This window comes from Canis lupus, chromosome 14, assembly GCF_003254725.2.
Source record: "Canis lupus dingo isolate Sandy chromosome 14, ASM325472v2, whole genome shotgun sequence".
In the NCBI taxonomy this organism is placed as follows: Eukaryota; Metazoa; Chordata; class Mammalia; order Carnivora; family Canidae; genus Canis; species Canis lupus.
In genome coordinates, this window is record NC_064256.1 from 20,028,259 (window position 1) to 20,049,298 (window position 21,040).

General features: G+C 37.1%; 1 protein-coding gene across 19 annotated transcripts in view; it reads left to right on the forward strand.

The window, feature by feature from the left end:
- Positions 1-21,040, forward strand: part of PPP1R9A (protein phosphatase 1 regulatory subunit 9A) — a 312,061-nt gene that overhangs the window by 789 nt on the left and 290,232 nt on the right. For all 19 annotated transcript variants that reach the window (XM_049093580.1, XM_049093583.1, XM_049093584.1 and 16 more), the window contains exon 2: positions 1,575-3,195. In XM_049093580.1, coding sequence (XP_048949537.1) covers positions 1,801-3,195 — 1,395 coding nt within the window. In that variant the 5' untranslated portion in view covers positions 1,575-1,800. The remainder of the gene's footprint in view (positions 1-1,574; positions 3,196-21,040) is intronic.

Below are 21,040 nucleotides of genomic sequence, written 5' to 3' on the forward strand. Positions count from 1 at the left end.
ATTTATTATCATCACCCTGTAATTTTTTTTTTTCTTTTTCTTTCCTTTTTTTTTTTGAATGTGGCCAGGGAGCTCGGCTCTCCCGGGGCCACACTGGGATCCGCCTGGCAGCCGCCGGGAGCCGCAGCCAATGTGTTAGGACTTCAGGTGCTTCTTGGCACAAAGCTAGACTGCGACCTCCTACCATAGCGCTTGGCGTCACCTGCTCTCCCGGCCCTGCCCCGGGGCCGAGGGATTGCGTCCCGAACCAGGCTTGGGAACCGGCTGCCTCTCAAGTTGGTGTTATTTATGTTTGTCTTTTGTGAGGGCAGGTTTCGAGTCCCCCCCCCCCCCCTGGCGGCCCCATCTCCCCCGCCCCCGCCCCCTCGGGTTCGAATTGGCTGGGGAGGGAGAGGGGTGTATGTGAAGGGGGGGAGGGGAGGGTGTGTAAGGCTTAAAAACAAATGTCAGGGTACAAGGAGATTGTCGATGCTTTACCAAAAAAGAAAAAGAAAAAAAAAAAAAAAAAAAAAAGAAAGGCACCACACTCTCAAGCCTTTCTTGTTTGTCTGCATGGGCCATGCATGCGTGCTGGGCCAGAAGCCGAGTTTGGAGGCGGTTTCAGGGAAAGTGTGTGCTTCCTCAGCTGATTGTGCATGAGGGTGATCTGGCTCGGCCTAATACCAAAAGACGAAACTAAAGCAAAAACAAAATGAAAAATCTTTAGAACTACGTTGTCTGCGCCTCAGCAGATCTCGAAGGATTTGATTACGGGCATAATTGATACAAAATCCAGCTGCGGGCTAGTGGAGACCAGCAAGCATGCATTGCGTTGCATTTTGAGCTTGTCCTAAGTTAGAGGCGAGTAGGAGTAAACAAATCAGGACTCTGAAAAGAGGTTTCGTGTTATAGTTGCTCTCTGATCATCACGTTCTCCTGCATTTATTCCCGTGATGTTCTGCATCTCACTGTATAATTGATAGCATCCACACTTAGGAAACTTCCAAATATTAGATGTAACTCCAGTTAGCGTGAAACTTATTTTCATTTGAGAACTTTCTTCTGCTTGCTTTGGTCTGAAATGTCCTAACGTTGCTTTGGGGATGCTATGAATGAGAATGTTGGACCAGAGAGAGTGAAATAAGCCTCTCTGACCATATTTTGGACTTTGGAAACAGATTCCAAACTCTGAATTGGGCTTCTACAGAAAGAATAAATTCTACCTGATGTGGAGCATCCCAAGTTGAAATTCATTTTTTTCCGAACAGGTTGATGAACTGATGGTTTAAGATCATTCACAAAAGCAACAGAAACTTAGGCTAACGTAGTGTACTTATATGTAAGTTATGTTGTTGTGTTAGTGCGTGATTTCTGTAGGGATCTCCACATTGTGTTTGAAACATGTTTGCTACCAAAGACCAATCAGAGGTGTAACTTTTAAATTCTTGGCTTTTAAGTTCCCATTTCATTAAGTGATTTTTTTTTTCTTTCTGTTTGACATATGGCTTAGCCACTTTGAAAAGTGTATTATTAGTTGACTAAACTTAAATTCAAATAAGTAAATGAATTTAGAAATTCATTCTTTTCTATTACAGATGAACCTCTAGTCTTGCTTTGAAAAAGCCATTTTGTGTAACTCTTGACTGAATAATTTCCTAATACACCTGTTGGGAGGATCACTGATACAGTATGCCATTTGAGAGGTACTTTTTCTTGATCAAATACTGGTGATTAGAGAAGAGAGGTGTTTTGTTTTTTTGTTTTTTGTTTTTTGTTTTTTCTGATCATTATGAACATTGGCTTTTCACCCCTGAAGTAAAAATGTTGAAAACCGAGTCTTCAGGTGAACGAACCACTCTCAGAAGTGCCTCTCCTCACAGGAATGCATACAGAACTGAGTTCCAGGCACTGAAAAGTACCTTTGACAAACCCAAGTCAGATGGGGAGCAAAAAACAAAAGAAGGTGAGGGCTCCCAGCAGAGCAGGGGGAGGAAATATGGCTCCAATGTCAACAGAATCAAAAATCTATTTATGCAGATGGGTATGGAACCCAGTGAAAATGCTGCAGTCGTTGCCAAAACAAGGGGGAAAGGGGGACCTTCATCTCCACAGAGAAGAATGAGGCCCAAAGAATTTCTGGAAAAAACAGATGGCTCGGTTGTTAAGTTGGAGTCCTCTGTTTCAGAACGAATTAGTAGATTTGACACGTTGTACGATGGCCCTTCCTATTCTAAGTTCACAGAAACTCGGAAGATGTTTGAGAGAAGTGTGCACGAATCAGGACAAAACAACCGCTATTCCCCAAAGAAAGAGAAAGCTGGAGGTAGTGAACCTCAGGATGAGTGGGGTGGTTCGAAGTCCAACAGAGGCAGTACCGATTCCTTGGATAGCCTTAGCTCTCGGACAGAGGCTGTCTCCCCAACTGTGAGTCAACTGAGTGCAGTATTCGAGAACACCGATTCCCCCAGTGCCATCGTTTCTGAGAAGGCTGAGAACAGTGAATACTCAGTGACTGGACATTATCCTCTGAACCTACCATCTGTTACTGTTACAAATCTTGATACCTTTGGTCACCTTAAGGATTCTAATTCTTGGTCTCCTCCAAGCAAACTCAGTGATGATGCAGAGGATGCTCAGAAGAGTCATACAACTCCAGTCCCAGAAGTGGCTCTGAAAAGTACCTCTCCAGCCTCGATGCCAAGTGAAGAGACACAGCAGAGAAAGGAAGCCGAGGACTCCACATCTAACCAAGAGACTCCTGACAGAGGTGACAGAGACATTCCTGAAGAGCCTCGTGCTGAACATAAGGCAATGCCAGAGTCTGAAATCCCTTCACCACAGAATGAACCTTTAGGAGACGCTGAGGCTAATTTAGTTGGGAGTGAGGCAGCAATGCATCAGAAGAAAGAACTTGCAGGTGGTGATTTTACCTCTGCTGATGCTTCTGGATCCAGTGGTGGAAAAGAAGGACCTGAAGATTCAGATCATTTTGAGAGTTCCCATGTTTACATGCACAGTGACTACAATGTATATAGGGTAAGATCCAGGTATAATTCAGACTGGGGAGAGACAGGCACTGAACAGGATGAGCAGGAAGATAGTGATGAAAACAATTACTATCAACCTGATATGGAATACTCGGAAATTGTTGGATTGCCAGAAGAAGAAGACATCCCAGCAAATAGGAAAATTAAGTTTAGTAGTGCTCCGATTAAGGTAAGTATGTTTTCTCAGTTTGTTTTTGAAGTGGTTTTTTTTTTCTTTTCTTTTCTTTTCTTTTTTTTTTTTTTTTTAGTATTTGGGCCTAAATGTATGTAGAATAGATTTGACAACTATAAGGAATTCCCGGTTGTTGATATACACATGTCAGGTGATTTTAAAAGTTTGGGAGATGTCCACATATTTCCTGATAGGCTTTCTGTTTGCTTAAAACAGTATTGACTAACAGTAAAGTTGAAGAAGTTTGGAGATTGTGAGATACATTCCAATGGACTGGAGTATGAATAATATGAACACTGAAAACCAGGAGTGTTAGTTTGAAATGGAATTACCTCTTTAACCAGTTTTACCTGCAAGTGCCCATAAGTAATAAAATTTTCTGAATCTGAACCCTCTAGGATATGAGGCATAATGTACCATGAGAGAGTTATGATGACCTTGGAATAACAGTCTTCATTTACTTGCTTAAAAAAATCTGAGTTATCTCTTACTTAAGTGTAAGTGGATTGTGAGGAATGTTGAAACTTATTATAATTCTTTGTGTGTGTGTGTGTGTGTGTGTGCTGCTACTTAGTAGTGAAAGTTTGATTCGTAGAAATATATTAGTGGACTTAAATACTTTAATTGGAAAGCTATGACTGTAAGTAGCTTTGAGTTCAGAATTTGTAATGTAGCCCTGAAATGAAATTTTGTGAAAGGAAATTAAATTGATTTGTCATTCATGTATATGTTTTTACCTCTTAAAAGCTGGGTAAATGCCAGTTGAATTCAGATGCTCTATTCTAATGACTTCACTGAGTTAACATTTGGTATAGAAGAAATAGCACAATGTACATCAGTAGCGGGTGGTGAGACATTATTAGCTGATAATGGCAGGAGGGGCAGGAGGTGATGGGTTGAGTATCACAATCTCCTGGAGTGCTTTTTCACTGTGCTTTTTCACTTTTTCACCCACCAGCCTTCGTCCTGAGATTCTGGTGTGCCCTCCTAGGGGAATCTGAAGGGTTGTGGTGATAGAATGTGTAGCTTGAAACCACTTTCTAGGGACTCCTCACTTGTCCAGTGTGTATATATGATAGATTTGTAATTGGATGTGGTTATCTTTTGAAAGAATCTGAAATCACTGTCTATTGTTATTTCCATCTTTTAAAACTTCCGTATAAGGGCTGTAAGACATAATTTACAAAGCAAAGAGAAATTTGATTTTGCTTTAATTATGAAACACTATTTTGAAATGAAGTAATAATCTATGAAATTATTTATAGGTGTTAGGGGGCAAACTTTTCATTTCATTAGCGTAAGACAAAAGTTCTGGATCAGAATGGGCCATGCCAAGTTACACTGTGTTTAAAATAACTAGAGGTGTGAGTGTGGTTTCTGAGTAAGCTAAGTTTCTTTGCTGTGCTTTCCCAATTTCCTTTGTGAAACTCTCCCCTCCGCCTCTCCTCCTACCCCCCCCCCAATTCTAGGCTCTCTCTTTAGAGGTGTCTTTCCCTCAGGCCTGTCCAGGAGCTCCTAAATTTCACCATGCATGTTCCCTTCTCAAGTACTTTCCTTTGAACATCATCTTTCTGCCCCTTAGGAAGAAAGCAATAAGATTAAATTGTTTCACACTGAGCAAGGCAGGAATAACTGAAATGAACTCTTCAAGGAGTTTGTTAAAACCAGTGACTAACTCCCAAATGGGGGATAGCAGCTTATGAAAATTTATCAAGTAGAACACTACCCACTCAACCAAATGGGGCACCAGCCTTATATTTGGGTCCTGTGCTGCACAAAACATAACGCACAGGAATAGGTTTAATGCATTTTAAAGGATTTGTCATTGAAATGTGGCTGTTCCTATATGAACAAGCCAGGTTTTGGGTATGATATTCTGAAATTCAAGTGATATTTTTTCTACTATGGCTCATAACAAAAAGCATTTGCCTCTTAATTTTCATATAATCTGTACTTCACATAACATAGAATGAAATAGATTTTATATATATATATATATATATATATAACATAGATCAAGCATAAGATTAGTGAAGCAAAGATAATGCACTGGGTTTTAGTGGGCAGTTAACAGTACTAGTTGGAGTGGATTAAGTTTGCAAACAGAAGATTCATTCTTAGCCCTTTGTAAAGAATAAGACAATTACTCTTTCTTGTTCTCATTGTTTAACATGTAAGTGGATTCACTTGGAAATTTTGAGAGCTACTTTTCTCCTGGTAGTGGTGATGGTAGTGTTTAGATTATTCTTCAATTAAGATTTTTGCCTCAGAGGGTGATAATAATGAAATTCAACATGTATTTATTGAAGGCTTCTTATTATGTGTCTATTCTCATGCTGTTAGGTGTGGAAGACACACAAATCTATAATGTTACCTCTTTCCTATGTGAGCTGGTGGAGTCAGTTCTTAAACCCTTGGTATTTCAAACCCATGTAACACAGTCTGAAAACCTGCCTTGAAATGTTTAATGTCCTATAATATAAAGACTGTGACTGTCGTTGGCTGTACTAAATGCATGGAGTGAACAGGATTTGATAGACCATTTGAAAGGGAGTACGCTGAGCCATTCCCTATGTATGTTTCCTTACTCTTTTTGTAAACATTCACTTATGGAATGGGAGATTATGATTTCCAACCTAAATCTTTTCTTTTGAAATTTGAACATACTCCCTCTTTTAGCAACAATAGGTGACATATTCTTTACAGAACTGACCTTTAGAACTTTTACATTCTTTTCCTGATATTCTCATCTTATTCTTAACTAGAGTAAATATTCTCGATACTTTTAGACTTTTGTTTTACATCTTGTTTATGATCTCTGTGTGTGTGATCGTGTCCTCAGTTTTTATTTCAGTTCTTCTACAGATGTTTTAAATAGATGCTTTTCTAAGATGTCTTAAATCTGGACCTAGAAAAGTATTAAAATAATGGCTGATCTTTCCTGTGTAGCATATTGCTTATACATAATTGTTGGTGACACTTAGAAATGGATTATTTCTTAATGGATAGGCTGATGGGTTTCACAGTGTTGTGGAAAATTAGAATGGGATTGATTAATAATGGAAAACATAGATTCAAGTTTGAGATGGGGAATGAGAGAGTGTTATGAACCATGCTAATGTGGAATTATGCTTTCATTCTCAGGAATTTCTCAAAACCAACAGATTGAATTAATTACATTTGCCTTAAATAAATGCAGGATAGAAAGGGTGACATTTTTCATTATTGTTTTCTAGTAATTCAGAACATTTACTGAGTCCTTACTATGTGTCAGGACAATGCAATATACAATAAAAGTAATAAATACATAAAATGACTGGAGCTGATCAGGTCAGCGACTGCTAGTAGGTGGGGAGTGGAGAGCCCATTAACAATGCTTCTCAGGCTATTCTGCTAAAATGTTCTTGGATGATCTTTCTAAAGTCACTGCAACCTTTTTAAGGCAGTAATAACCCTTTCTCGGTTTCTGGTAGCCTTATGTCCTTTGGATAGGTGTTCTTGAAACATAACATAGATGAAAAATGGTATTATTCTAATTCCCAGCAAGACAGAGATTATAGGGTTAACGTTAAGATGTATTGTGCTGTACTCTTCTGAATGTTTTCTCAAACTGTATGGGGCTTTACAGAGCTGGGGTTCAAAAGAGAATCACCAAGGGCAGCAGTGCTTCTCTAAATCTTACATGATACTTGTTGAAAGTGGGTCCCTTAGCATTCTCTTTCTCTTTTGGGGCTCTGAGTTGGTACACAGGGCATCTACGAGACCTTTTATTCAAGATGGTGTTTAGAGTATCATTGTGAGATCCAAATTTCTGACATTCTGCTTCTTTAGATTAAACTTTAATATGCTTATAAATCACTTGGGGATCTTTTAAAATGAAGACTTGTGATTCCGTAGGTATTTTGGGGGAATCACCTTGATGTGATAGTTAGCCTCCAAGTACATTACCAGCTTTCCCAGGGGTTATGGAATAGACAGGCTCAGCAACCAAATTAAATATTCAGATCACAGTATTTATCAAATTAGTTTAAAACACACAGCCAGAAGCAAGAGGAAAGCCATGGGGTAAGTTAACACACATAAGGTGCAAAGCTTGGAAGGACCACACCACCTGGGCCCAGGTACACAATATTCATATGTCCCGACCCTCTCCCTCTTTCACATCATCTTTCCGATTGAGGGTGTGGTAATGAGGACCAGAGCTGAGTTTTGAGCAAGGGCTCCACATACTAATAATACCCTAGACTGATGATACATATTTGGTGTATTGAAGAGAGAGGGTACAAGTATACGTACATACAAGTGTAGCTTTGCCAGTTTTGCTGAGTTGTATCTGTGTTTCTTGGGTAAAGCACCTGCAGAGTCTGGAATAAGACCAGCCTGGGGCGTCCTTGGTGGGTGGCTGATATGGAGATGGTATATATGTCAGTCCAGAGATGGTATGATGATGACTTAGTCTTTCCATCCTTTTTTTTTTTTTTTACAAGTGAACCTCTTGTTTGTTCCAGCTTATTTTCTAGTTTAAAATATCTTAGAGCTTATTAAATTGCCTATTTTTAACACATCTTAAGAACTTTGCCTTCATTTCAGAAGCTTATGATCCCTTATTATGTATATCTAATTGAGCCTCAGAATTTTGCCTTTACCTCATAAGCTATTAGTTTACTTACCATCAGTGACCACTACTTCTTATGAGTTTTATCCAGCTCATTTGTTTCCTTGACTTTCATAATAGAACTTAATATTCTTGAATAATATAGCAAATTCACAAAACAGGTGAGATTGTGCATTCCTAAAAAAAGATCTCAAGTGGGTGCTAAGGCTGCTGGTCAACAGATCGCTCTTTGGAATATGTGAAGTACAGTTTTCTGGCTTCAGAAAAGAGCTGGTTACAAAATGTGTGGGAAGCTTGTTTGACACGTTTGCTTTCCAGATCAGTCTGCTGTAGCTGGTTGTGTGGAATAGTGTTCTTTGAAGCTGATACAGGTGTAAAGTTGTAAGGTGCATGATGGTTCTGGATACAGGAAAGTATTGATTTCTAAATTCAAAAAAGGTTTGGGTCATTAAAGTGTCACATCGTAGACTCTTGTGTTAGACCACATAGGAGTTTTATACAAGAGTATAAGTTTTTAATTATAAAAGAACAGGAGGAAGTAGTTCTTGATAGACTCAGAAATTCAATTTCTTTCATTTTTTGAAAGCCTAAATTAATAAGCTAAGGAAAGTATAAGGATAGTTATCTTATATGGTATGTTTTTATTTGGATAACTTTGATGCCCTAACATTTAAATTGGACTGCCTTTAAAATTTTGGTGTCTTGGAACCTATGGTTTATAACTAGGTAAATATATAAAATATTTTAATGTACTATACATACACATTTAATATACAAATATTTTCATGTACCCCTCTTCTAATATTGAGTGTTTATACGGATACCCCTTCCCTATTTCACTAAACACGGTCATTTGGTATTCAAAAAGGTTCTTTTCTACAGCAAACTGTTACAGATGTTTGTTGGCATTTATTTGTGGTAGAAAGATTTACTTTTTGGGTTTTGTATCATCCGTAATATTTTGTCTTCCCCTCTAAACTTCCCCACAAAAGACATTAGTTATTGGGTTAATGGATTTTAAAGGGAAGAGGCTGAATTTAGGGGAAGATAACTTTCTATTATGTTATCCACACTTTGTTTACCTTGTTAACCCACTTACATGCCCATCAATTGTAATCTGATTTAAATCTCATCTGCGTTAGATTTTTTTGGTCACATCTTACTTCTTCGCTGCTCCAGGACTAAAAAGGTTTTGGAATTCTCTAGAGCAATATGGTTAGATATGGGATAATTTCTGCATAAACAAAGCAAGCATTGGTATATTAAACTCTGAATATAATTTCTTGGTGTGTGCTGTTACTTAATTTACTTAATATTCTGTGTTCTTCCCTTTTGGATCTATTTCATTTTTGTTCTTTTGCTTCATTATATTCTACAGTTCTCAATTTGAATGGGAAGAGATGATTCATATTTTTTCTTCCTGGTCACTTAAAATTTTTTCCCAGTTCTCGTTTCTTCATTTTGGTTTGTGACATAGAAACTGAAAGATGAAAAATCCTTCAAGGTAATCTAGTGTAATTTCCCCCTCATTCCAGTTAGCTCTTCAATAGCACAATGCTGACAGATGATCATTCGGCTTCTGCTTTAATAATTCCACCTTTGGGAAGTTTATTATTTTGCAAGGTGGAAGGAAAGTTAGGAGGAGGGACACCCTATTGTGTGTGCATGTGCGTGCATGTGTGTGTGTGTGTGTAATTGGACAGCATTGTGAATGTACTTATTTCCACTTACTTTTAATTTGCAATTTTTTAATTGAGATAAAATTCAAATAACACAAAATTCACCATATAGTTCGATGGTTTTCAGTATTTTCACAGTATTGTGTAACCATCACTGCTATCTAATTCTAGAAGATTGCCATCACCCTAGAAAGAAACCCTGTGCCTATTAGCAGTCACTCCCAATTCCCCTTCTTCCTGTATCCTCTGGCAAACACTAATCTACTTTCTCTATGAATTTACTTCTTCTGGACATTTCATATAAATGGAATCAGGGGTATGCGTTTTGAAAGGAATATAAAAGACACGAGTGTGACTGGCGAGATGTTAAAATTTAAGATTCCCTGAGGACAGCACACTATATAGGAAAGTCGAAAGAGCAGGCCAAAAGAATTTTCTGGGTGCTGACACAGGCTAAAGATCCAAGTGGCGAGGTGTGGGAGCAACAGATGCTGTCTGCCCCTTATGCAGTTTCATGGAGAGGAAAACAAACAAACAAACAAACAAACAAACAAACAAACAAGCGAGCTAAGAAGACAGCATCCAGGAGGGGTTGGGGCTATTTGTAAACTGAGGAAGTATGGTTGACTGTGGTGAAGGGAGTGGTTGGAATAAGTCCCTTGCATGGGACACTGCACTTCTCTGCATGTAACCTGAAGTTGCTACTGCTGGAGCCTAAGTGTCTGCTTCAGCATGGAGTACCGTAAAGGCACCAGGGGCACTAATGCTGATTTCATGTTTACATTGCTCTTACAACAAGGGACTCTTGTCCTTTTCTGATAATCTGATGAGTTTATTTCCATCCTACTGCTCTTACCTTGTGGCTTTCATTATTCTTTTATGTTGATCTAGATTGTTCGTAGACAAACTTCACTCTTTGTATTTAAAATTCTCTTAATTCTTCAATATTTTAATACAGGTTTCATATGCCATACTTGCTATTATCTGTAATGTAACCGTTTATGAGATGAGTAATGTGGGGCTGGCATTCATTTAGTTTATTGCATGGTATTTACTGGAGCTTAGTATATATATTGCTGTTAAATGTTATTAGCTGGTAATGAAAGTAACACCAAGAGTGACGTGGCATTCTGTAAACTTGACAAATGGCCTCTCGAGGCATTGGCTTTCTTATTTGTAATGGAGGCTGTCTTACTTGTAAAAGATGCCTTCTCTACTTTATCGTCTTGTGACTCTCTGATAATCTCTTGAAGATATTTGTGCAATAAGTGCCACTATCATAAATATCTGTGCTATTATTTCAAAGGGAAATGGACATCTTTTGTTGCAATATGGAAATTAATTATGTTAATTGCCTTTGAGAATGTTATTTATGCTATAGATTATAGTAAAAGCTTTAAAATGATTAAATTTTAAGTCCCAGGGAGTGTATTTTTATAGAGTGGCTTTTAGAGCAACTCAACTTTTGGAAGTATGGATTGAACTATATATTAAACACCCTGCGAAGGAACCTAAGAATAAAGAAATGTTTTGTAATATAGTTGCTGACATATTAATTGCTTCACTCACTTTTGTTCTGGAAATAGCTTCATAGCACAGTTCAACATGATGGAGATATTGATATTTTTTTTGCAAAATTTCAAATTTTTTAGTCTAACTTGCTCTCTCTCATGCATCTGTTCTAATAAAAAGGACAGTGAATCAGGCAGAGTATAAAGATATCTGGAAATTTTATATTTCAGGAGGAGGAAAGTTTTGTTCTTCACAATCTATTTTCAGAGGAATTTAAGAAAAGCATTTATACAGTTAAAACTTTCTGCCATTTATTGATGTATCAGGAAAAGTGGTTTCAGATGAAATGGCTCATAGACCTTAGTCTCCTCTCTTTTTTAAGTCAGGTAATGAGTTTTATTCTGGGGGAAAGCTGATCCTCCAAGGTATTTTCTATACCAGCTGAAATACAGTGGTCTAGATAGGAACACATAGTGGTTGGCAAGGGTCAAAAAGAGAAAGAGTCATGATTATGGAGGTTCCTTTCCAGGACTGACCAGGTGAGAGGCTTCCAGAGTAGCTATTTGTGGAATTTCCCCCATGATTCTTTCGGACTGGCATAACTCAGAAACAGAGTGACTCTGTGTCTTGGGTCTGTCAATGTGCAGTGAGGTGGACCCTTCTCTTTCATCTACTGAAGAGCTGTCCTCCAAAAAATTACTCTTCTAGTCCTCTTTCAAAAGTATGTCAGGACAGAGTTCCATGGAGGGTACATTCATGCTGGAGAATTTGTCTAATCTTGAATATAAGGATTTTAAATAGTCCTCAAAGTCAGAGGTACCTGTCCAGGGTTTGGAAGAGTTTTTCTTCCACTGTAAGGGACCTCAGTTGAGGAGAGGGAAAAGCAGGTTTATTGGTTCGTATTTAAGGTCCACTTGTGAGTCAATGTGGTATTGACGGGTTCTTTTACCAACCCCTTGTTTCAGACAAAACAGATATGCAAAGTTGTTTCATAAAGAAAGAAAAAGACACAAATTCACACTTTATGCTTTGGATCAACTGATATACACACATATATTTTTAAAAGAACCCATTCTTCAGAGGGGGTGGCTAAAGTTACTATAGGGTCTTTGACTATCATCTTGTGCACCTATACATAAAATGTACTTATTTTTAGAAGATTCTTCTATAAGTAGAATAGTAAAATGCAGTAATTTATGTTGTGTATGAGTTTTTATATAATATACTATGCCCAGAGCATCCATTTTTCTCTGGAAATTTTAAGATTGGGCACTAAATATTAAAACAAACACAAAAACAAGCCTTATGAAGAACAAAACTGGATCAGAAATGAAAATCTACAATACAATAGGGAAAGCAGAGTACAAGAATGATGATAACATGGAGCAAGTCTTCATTGACTTTTGACATATGCGCATAATGCTATGTTAGCATTAAAAAGGAATTAACCCTATATCATTTTTTGTTCAGGATCTAGAATTATCTATGATTATTTAGGATAGATTTCTAAAAATAAAACTATTGACAAATATTTTATTTTATTTTTTTTATTTTTATTTATTTTTTGACTAAAATATTTTAAATCTATTCATACATACTGCCTGAATTATTATTTAGGAAAGTCGTATTAATTTATAACTAGTATTGCATTGGAATGATTTTCTCACAATCCCTACAACAATAACTTGGTGTTATTTGTATGCTTTACAGTTTTCAGTTTGGCGAGTAAAAAATCTCTTTCATAATTTCTGTGGTTTATGTTGATTTATTGATGCTGTTAAATGTTTTCATGTGTTTATAGGCCTTTTTTGGGTATGAGTTCTGAGTGTTGTTTTTATGATCAGTGTGTTTTTTTGGTCAATGATTTTTGGTAGGAAGTACATCAGAGTTATTTGTCTTGGTAGAAAGTTAAAAGAACTGACAGGCCTAATAATAGTCATAATAATTCAAAATAATGTCATAATAATTCATTATGATATATGCATAAAGGGTAATAGGATAAATCGATTATAGATCACGTTTTCTAAAATTTTAAAGATGAGGACTATTGCTATACCCAATATACCACAGGGTAAAAAGATTGGATAAGTACTTAACATGCATTTTTATCACAATTTTATTTTTAGTGTTATGTGTATTTGTACCTAGAACAAATATTGAAAGCACATATGTCAGAATGTTAACTATGGTAATTCCTGGGTGGAGAGAATAAAGGTGATGTTTAAAAAATTTTTAAATATTTTTCTAGAGTTACTAAGTATTCTACAATGAGCATGTGTTAGTGCTTTAATTATATGTAAAAAAAAAGGTGGTGGGAACACAATTGGAATGATCAGTAATAACAAGAAGTTGACAAAAGCATTTTTTCATATTGTCCAAGATTCAAATAATTAATTTTTTATATTATTTTCTTTGGAGATTATGTCACAGAAAAATTTTGAAGAGTATGAATCTATGGAACACTTAAGGAAGTATTGGTTTAAGAGGATGGGTGAACTTTTGACAATTGAATTCATTAAGTGCATACTTTTTAAGTCTTGGTAAAATTAATCCCATGTTTGTGGTTAAGCTTGTGAATATTATGGAGGGATGACCTTTCAGTGTATTTTAAATTTCGATATATTTGCATAGATGTTAGGTGTTAGATATTTTCCTTGAGTTGCTAGTGTATGTGTGATATCCTAACCTGTAACCTTAGTATGCTTTTAAAAACTGAGCATAGGGGCTCCTGGTGGCTCAGTGGTTGGGTGGCTGCCTTTGGCTCAGGTCATGATGCTTTGGTCCTGGGATCGAGTCCTGTATCGGGCTCCCTGCAAGGAGCCTGCTTCTCCCACTGCCTAGGTCTCTGCCTCTGTAATCTGTGTCTCTCATGGATAAATAAATAATAAAATCTTAGGGAAAAAAAACCCAGCATATACTGTGGATTTGAAAAAAAAATATTTTAATGAATAGTCTTACTAAGAATAATAAATATTTGTTTTTAAAAAGCCTAACAATTCTCCCACATGTATTTCTTTTTGATCTGTTAAATTCTTGAGCCTCAACAGATTCTCTCTCAGAAGTTGAGAGAATAGAGATGTCAAGTGTAGTATCTTGATTATATGTAATCCTATGAAAACATTTGCATGCTCTCAGTGAAAAACAGGATTTTGAATTCTAGGACTCCACAGCGTCCTTTTGAATATGTTTCCTGTTACAAAACACCAGCCAATATGTAGTTTCCTGTTGTTCTTAACAAAAGTTTTAGCTGAAAAGATTCATTTGATGTATGATTAGACTATATGGTAGTATATACTATTTTGGGTTAGGGTCAAAGGGTTAGTTCCTTTCATGCATCGGATAGTGTTCCACCTTTAAAAAGCTTTGGTTGATAATGCTAGAGCATAGAAATGATAAGAAAAACATTTTTGTTGAGTGGCAGAGTTTTCTGAAATTAGAAGTTTAAAATACTGCTTCTGGCCTAATTAGATCAACTGATAAATCTTACAATTTTAAGCAATTCTGGTATTTTATAAGCTCTGGTAAAGTCCTAATTAAATTGCCTTACTGGTGCTGCGTTACCATTTTTAATTAGGGGTACTTAAACCTTACCACATACAATATGGCTAACAAATTCTATTTTGTTGAAAATTGATTTTATAGTAGTAATACCCATGATTAATTATGTATAATTTTGAGGATTACTTAAGGAAAAAAGGCAACATTCTTACAACTAACTTTGAGCTGAAACTCTTGTTTCTCCATTGGAGATTCTGATGCTTGTAGAATTTTTATGTTGCTGGTTCCTTCTCTGAATAATGAGTTCTGTGAATAGTATTTTTAAGGAACTAAACAGCTCTCAGGAGATGCCCCATTTGCAGATATAGCAATCAGAAGTTTAAGTGTGAAGTTACTTGGTTTTGGCTCTCATATTGTTTTGTGTAATTCTTACCCTTAATACAGAAAGGAACCATTACTTAAGTAGGGTTGATTCCTCTCACTGGAGAATGGTGGAAATAGACTATAAATATTAATATGAGATACTTTTCTCCCTCAAGTTTTTATTTAAATTTGTCAGTTAACATACAGCATAACATTAATTTCAGGTGTAGAATTTAGTGATTCAGCACTTATATACAATACCGGTGCTCATCCCAAGTTAATGTGAAATACGTTTGAAGGTGTTTTTTTTTTTTTTTTTTCCATGTGTTGTATTTAATTGTTAAGTAGTATTACTAATCAGGGTTCTTCAGGGAAATGGAACCAATAGATGAGTATGTGTGTGGGGGTAGTGGAGAGAGAGAGAGGCAGAAAAAGAGAGACAGAGAAACAGAGACAGGGAGAGATTTATTTAAGGACTTGGCCCACATGGTTATGAAGGCTGGCGAGTCCAAGATCAGCCCAAGGCCGGGCGGTCTTTTGCTCAGTTCAGGTGTTTAGCTGATTGTATGAGGCCCATCCATGTTTTCGAGGGCAGGCTCCTTTGATTTAAATGTTAAACTCATTCAAAAATACCTTCCCAGAAACATCCCAAATAATGTTTGGCCAAGTATCTGGGCATCACAGTTCAGCCAAGTTGACACATAAAATTAACTCTCTCAGTCAGATTTTCTTACTTGGTTATACCTCTGAAGCTGTTTCACAAAAACAAAAACGAAAACAAAAACAACTTTCAGTTTTTTCCCCACATATCTTAGTGCAGTTGTTGTTCTGCTTTGTCTTAGAAAACTTGCTCACGGAGTTCTCTTGGGGCAGTTTGTAGTAGCAGTAGGAGGAGGAGTGGGGAGATCACATGGTTTGGAATCATATTAGATTCAGATCCTGCTGACACAGGATCTACTTAATAGTTTGTTGATACTTTGAAGGCAGGGACTTTGTTTCATGGTTTTGTCTCTGGGACTTTCACTCTGCCTGGCTCATAGTAGGTCTACAGTCAGTGTAGTAGTCTTTAATATCCTTCACCCATGCTCCCTCCCCACATCTGCAGATCCAAACTGGAATGATTGTGATAATATTTGTACATGTATAATGATTGTATAATTTATATTCATAAGTGAAAATCCTTCAAGTTAGCAGTTAGAAATGAAGCCTGAGTGATTCCATGACAGATTGTAATCTTTTCTGGCCCCTGCTCTGGCTAGCTGAAGCTGTTATGCTCTTTCATTTGGGAAATCTCAATCTATTGCCCTGTAAGATAATGACAGTTTATAACTAACCAGAAACAGTCTTTAAAGTATGGTTGCTGGAGATACAGCCACAAGGGTTGAAGGAGGAGAGTATTCGTTTTGCCTTAACTTTATTTCTGCTTTGAGTGATCAATCAAGCTTGTAATTAGTTGCAAAAAATGTAAAAATTGAGGCTCCAGACGAAAGTTGTAAAGCTACTTAGAAATTGCAGTAACTTGCCACAACTTTGGTAAATTGTGTATGTGAATTTATCTGTATTCTTACATGAAAATTGAAAATTTAGTTAAAGAAGGCAATTGAATTATTTCTTACCATTAGTCTCTTCCCCACCTTTTTTTTTTCCTGACCTGAATATTAAAATATAGTTTCTTTTGTACTTTTCTGTGATTAGAGAAGAAAGAAATACTTTTTGGGGGGATAATTTCTGTCCCCATCCTCTTGATAATTGATTTTGGAAATGTCTTTGGTTTTAATTCTAGACATAAGTTATAATTTTGTAATTATTTTGGTAGTCAGTTATCTCATTCTCTAATCAGGCAGGCTCTTGCTGAGTATGACTTTTGTTTATCCAGAAAACAGTTTTCCATTTTTCTCTGTGATTTGTAAGTAATTAGTAATAAACTGCGTGGGAACAAATAATCCAGGGTTTTAAATCATATTTTTTGTCTGTATGTTTTGTGCATGAATTATATTATCTAGGAGAAGTCTGACAGTTGTTATTAGGCTAAAATATGAAATGGCTTTGCTAGTTTATGTAAATTTTTTTAGGTACAAAATGTATGTCATTTTCCCCAGGCAGAAAAAGCTTTTAATGGCACTCTAAGAAAGAGAATTACTAAGCTATTTTCTGCATTTTTCTTTTTAAATAAGAATACTGTAACTTTTGGGGGTTTATGTACGTTTCTGGTGACACAAAAAAAGTGTTCTGTAAAAAAAAATCACCTTTTTGGTGGTAGTGATGTTGGTAAAAATATGTGACAGTATATTATGTTCATGATATTTGAATGAATTGAGCTAGTATGTCAACTACTGTTACATACTGTAGGTTTTTACTGCTGATGATATTTTTGAGATTAATATGTTTATAACATTCTATAATTACTGTCTGGGTGTTAGTCAAGGTTGATAGATCACTTATGATTCAGGTGTTTATAAATAACTGGTTATGCTACAGTCATTTAGAGAAGGGTTGTCTTCTAATTGGTAGCAGTCTACAAACATTACTGAGTACTTAGTATGTGTTGAACATTGGGCTTTGATGTGTGGATATTAAGATAAATAAGACAAGCCCTTGCTTCTCAAAAAATGTATAGTCTTTTTTTTTTTAAAGATTTTATTTATTTATTCATGAGAGACACAGAAAGAGAGGCAGAGACACAGGAAGAGGGAGAAGCAGGCTGCCTGCAAGGAGCCCAATGTGGGACTCAGTCCTGGATCCCAGGATCATGCCCTGAGCCGAAGGCAGATGCTCAACTGCTGAGCCACCCAAGGGTCCTGAAAAATGTATAGTCTTGACAAGGAGATAGAGAATAAAACATTTATGAATAGTGCATTAAGTTCCATGATATAGTTATATTCATTAGGTGACCATTTGTGATTTATTGGCCAAACTGTGACTGTCTCCAGAATAAAACAGGGGTGAATAATAATTACATATATTTGAGAAACCAGAAAATCTGAGTATGTGTATGTGTTTTATTTATTTATTTTTAAAAAAGAGCAAAGACCATTGCTTAGTCTTCTTTATATCCCACAGTGTCTAGGGTGACCATATGAGTTACTGCCAAACTGAGACACTTTCTGATAGTGAAGACTGCTGTTAATACTTAGTCTGCAACAACGGGCATAAGCTAGGACTGACCGAGGGCAGCCAGTACACAAGGTTCCCTGTATATAACAGGATGCAGAGGTGTCCCATTAGGACATCTAGGAGGAGGGAACTCGGTAGGAGGAGGATACTCATCAGGCAGGGGTTCTTAGAGGAAATGGTACTTGAGACTTTAAAAATGATTCAGAGTTAATTAGGTAGAGAAGTGGGACATCCTAAGGCCAGGAAGGACACATTTAAGGTAACTAAATACACCGAACAACTGGAGGAACAGCAGGGGTTTTCATATGTGTGTGTGCAGTTTGTGTGTGTGTGTATGTGTGTGTGTAGTCTAAGAATGTAAGCAGGTAATACTTCAAGGACAAACTTGAATACTATGGGCTTGGAATTAGATGCAAACTATGTATGGGGAGTCACTGAAGAATTTAAAGGGATAGTTGACCTCACCATTTTGTTAGAGTGCCTCCTTCTTATATGTTGCTGGTTTTGGAAAGCTGGAGAAACTCCCATCAGTTCTCCATTCTTTCTCTTTCATTCTGCCTGTTCTTTCAGTAAACATGTGTCTTAGATGCTTAGATTCTAAACTCATTTTTTGCTTGTTTCTTATCTTTCTTGATGTTAATTGAATGTTATGGATATTGATGAAATATGAGTGTTAAATGTTTTTTCTATAAAAATCTAAGTTGAAATCTTCAGTAAGATCTGATAAGGAGGTCACCTAAAAATCTTGCTGTTGAATTAAATGAGGATAATGTGGATTCATAAAACTGTTTGAACAAATATCTAAACTGATACATTACTCTAGTTATTTTTCAAGTGTCTTTAAGTTTTTGGTCCACGTTAAGAAAGTCACACTGCCCATCGTGTCTGGTGCATAATGCTGATTATTGATCTGCAGATGTCAACTCAAAGCAAAGGCTCTGGCCTGATAACCAGAGATCAGCGAATGAATGTGTTTTTAAATGTCTTCTGTCAATATAGACCTGATAAAATATAAAGCAGTTTTTATGATTCCCCACCTTAACTGCTTTTTCTCAATTAATTGACAAATTCTTAGTCCAAATTGCTTCCACTAAGAGAGCATCTTCTTGTAAAGAATGTCTGCTTTAAGCTAGGGCTAAGCTAATTGCCTAATTACATATTGGAACATATTCTTTTTCAAAGAGCCTGCATTCCAGTGGGAGAGATGGACAGGGAAAGTCAACAGTTATAATGTAGTGAGAGATGCACTGTGGTAGAGGTGTGCGCAGGACACTGAGTGCAGAGAAAGGCCACCTGGGTTCTGGATATAAGTTACGAGACGCTTCTGGGAGAATGTGATGCTCTAGCTAAGTTTCAAAGATTTAGTAAGTGTTTGCAGAGAAAGGGGAAAGTGTGCAAGGTAGTAGGAAGCCACAGAGCAGAGAAAAAAACACATGATCTGTTGCAGATCTTTTTTTTTTTTTTAAGATTTTATTTATTCATGAGAGACACACAGAGAGAAACAGAGACATAGGCAGAGGGAGAAGCAGACTCCCTGCGGGGATCCTGATGTGGGACTTGATCCCAGGACCCCAGGATCACGACTTGAGCTGAAGGCAGACACACTCAACCACTGAGCCACCCAGCTGCCCCTGTTGCAGATCTTAAAGTAGTTTAATGTTGTTGGTTCATAGTAAGTAAGGCAAGTTCAGATCAGGTGGGTTCTTTGTTCTAGACTTAGGAGCTTGCACACTTTCTGAAAACTTACGAGTAATGGGAAGGGATTTTGAGCATGGAAAAGCATGGTTGCATTTGTATATTAGAAAGGCCACTTGGATGGAGGGTGGAAGATGGATTGAAAGGATAGGTATGGAGATGGGGGTGGGGCGGGTATGCAGGATTCCAAATGGACAGGGATTAGACTGGTGAATATTTATAAGAATGGAGGTCAGGAAGAACAAGCTAAGCTGGGGCAAAACATCAGGTAGAAGATGATGAAAGGTGCTGTTTTTTATAAAGTTAACTCTTAAGTGCAAAAATCATATGTGACTATTTCTTATTCATCTCCTGTATTTCTCCTTTCCTCCCCAAACAAAACCTTGCCTATTGCTGGTTTATAACTGGGACTCAGTAAATGGGAGGTAGTGAAGGAATCAGCTGCATATAAAGAGGGAGTTGATTGTCTTTGATTCAACAGTTGCAGAATTGGATGGATGAACTAATGGGGGATCTTTGGGGAAGGCAGTGGATCTGAGAGCTGGATCCGGGTATCTGTGGCATTGGGGTGCTGTGAGGAGCATAAAGACCAGGACAAGGGAGGAAGACCTGGTGAGAGGATGGGGAGAGATAGCATGATGGATCAGACCCACAAATATTAAGAAACAGTGCTTTGGTGAAAGCTTAAAAGAGAAGTTTAGAAAGATTTTAGGAAGTATAAAGGTTTAACAGCCTTGCTGGTGGGTGGGTAGGTGAGGCAACGTACCCTGAGTAATTCTGAGAAAAGCTGATGGTATTTATGGATTGAAACTGGGGAAGAACACTTGTAACCAGGGAAGGTCAGAGAGCTACAGAGATGTAAAGACCCTGACTCACATTTATTTCTGAGAGAGTAAGTTAATACTATTGGACCTTTTAGAAACTGTGATAGTAACTCACCGCTGTGTATGAGGTTGGTGGCAGATTTGGAAGCAGAGTTCAGGGCTGAAAAAAGCCAGTGCTGTGTTTAGCTGTCAGGGTCTTTCAGGTTAAGCCCTAGATTTTTAGTGCATCAATCCAAAATAGGTACACAGATGGTGGTTACCTTCTGTAGAATTACTATGCCTGGTCAGCTGAAAGTTTTTCTTTATTTCCTTTGTAGATTTTTCTAGCTGCATTTTGCCTTCTGATACTGGATTTGCAAAGATCCTTAACAAAGGCTTCAGAGTGACAAACATGAATATTATTCTAAATCCTCAGTGGACTGAAATAGTACTTCTTTCAGTGTTAAATTTGCATTGCAAAAATAAGTGCTTATCAGTAAGATATTGTATTTGTTTTCTTTTCTGAAGGCATGATGAGCTTCAGATGGTATTCTAGTAACTCA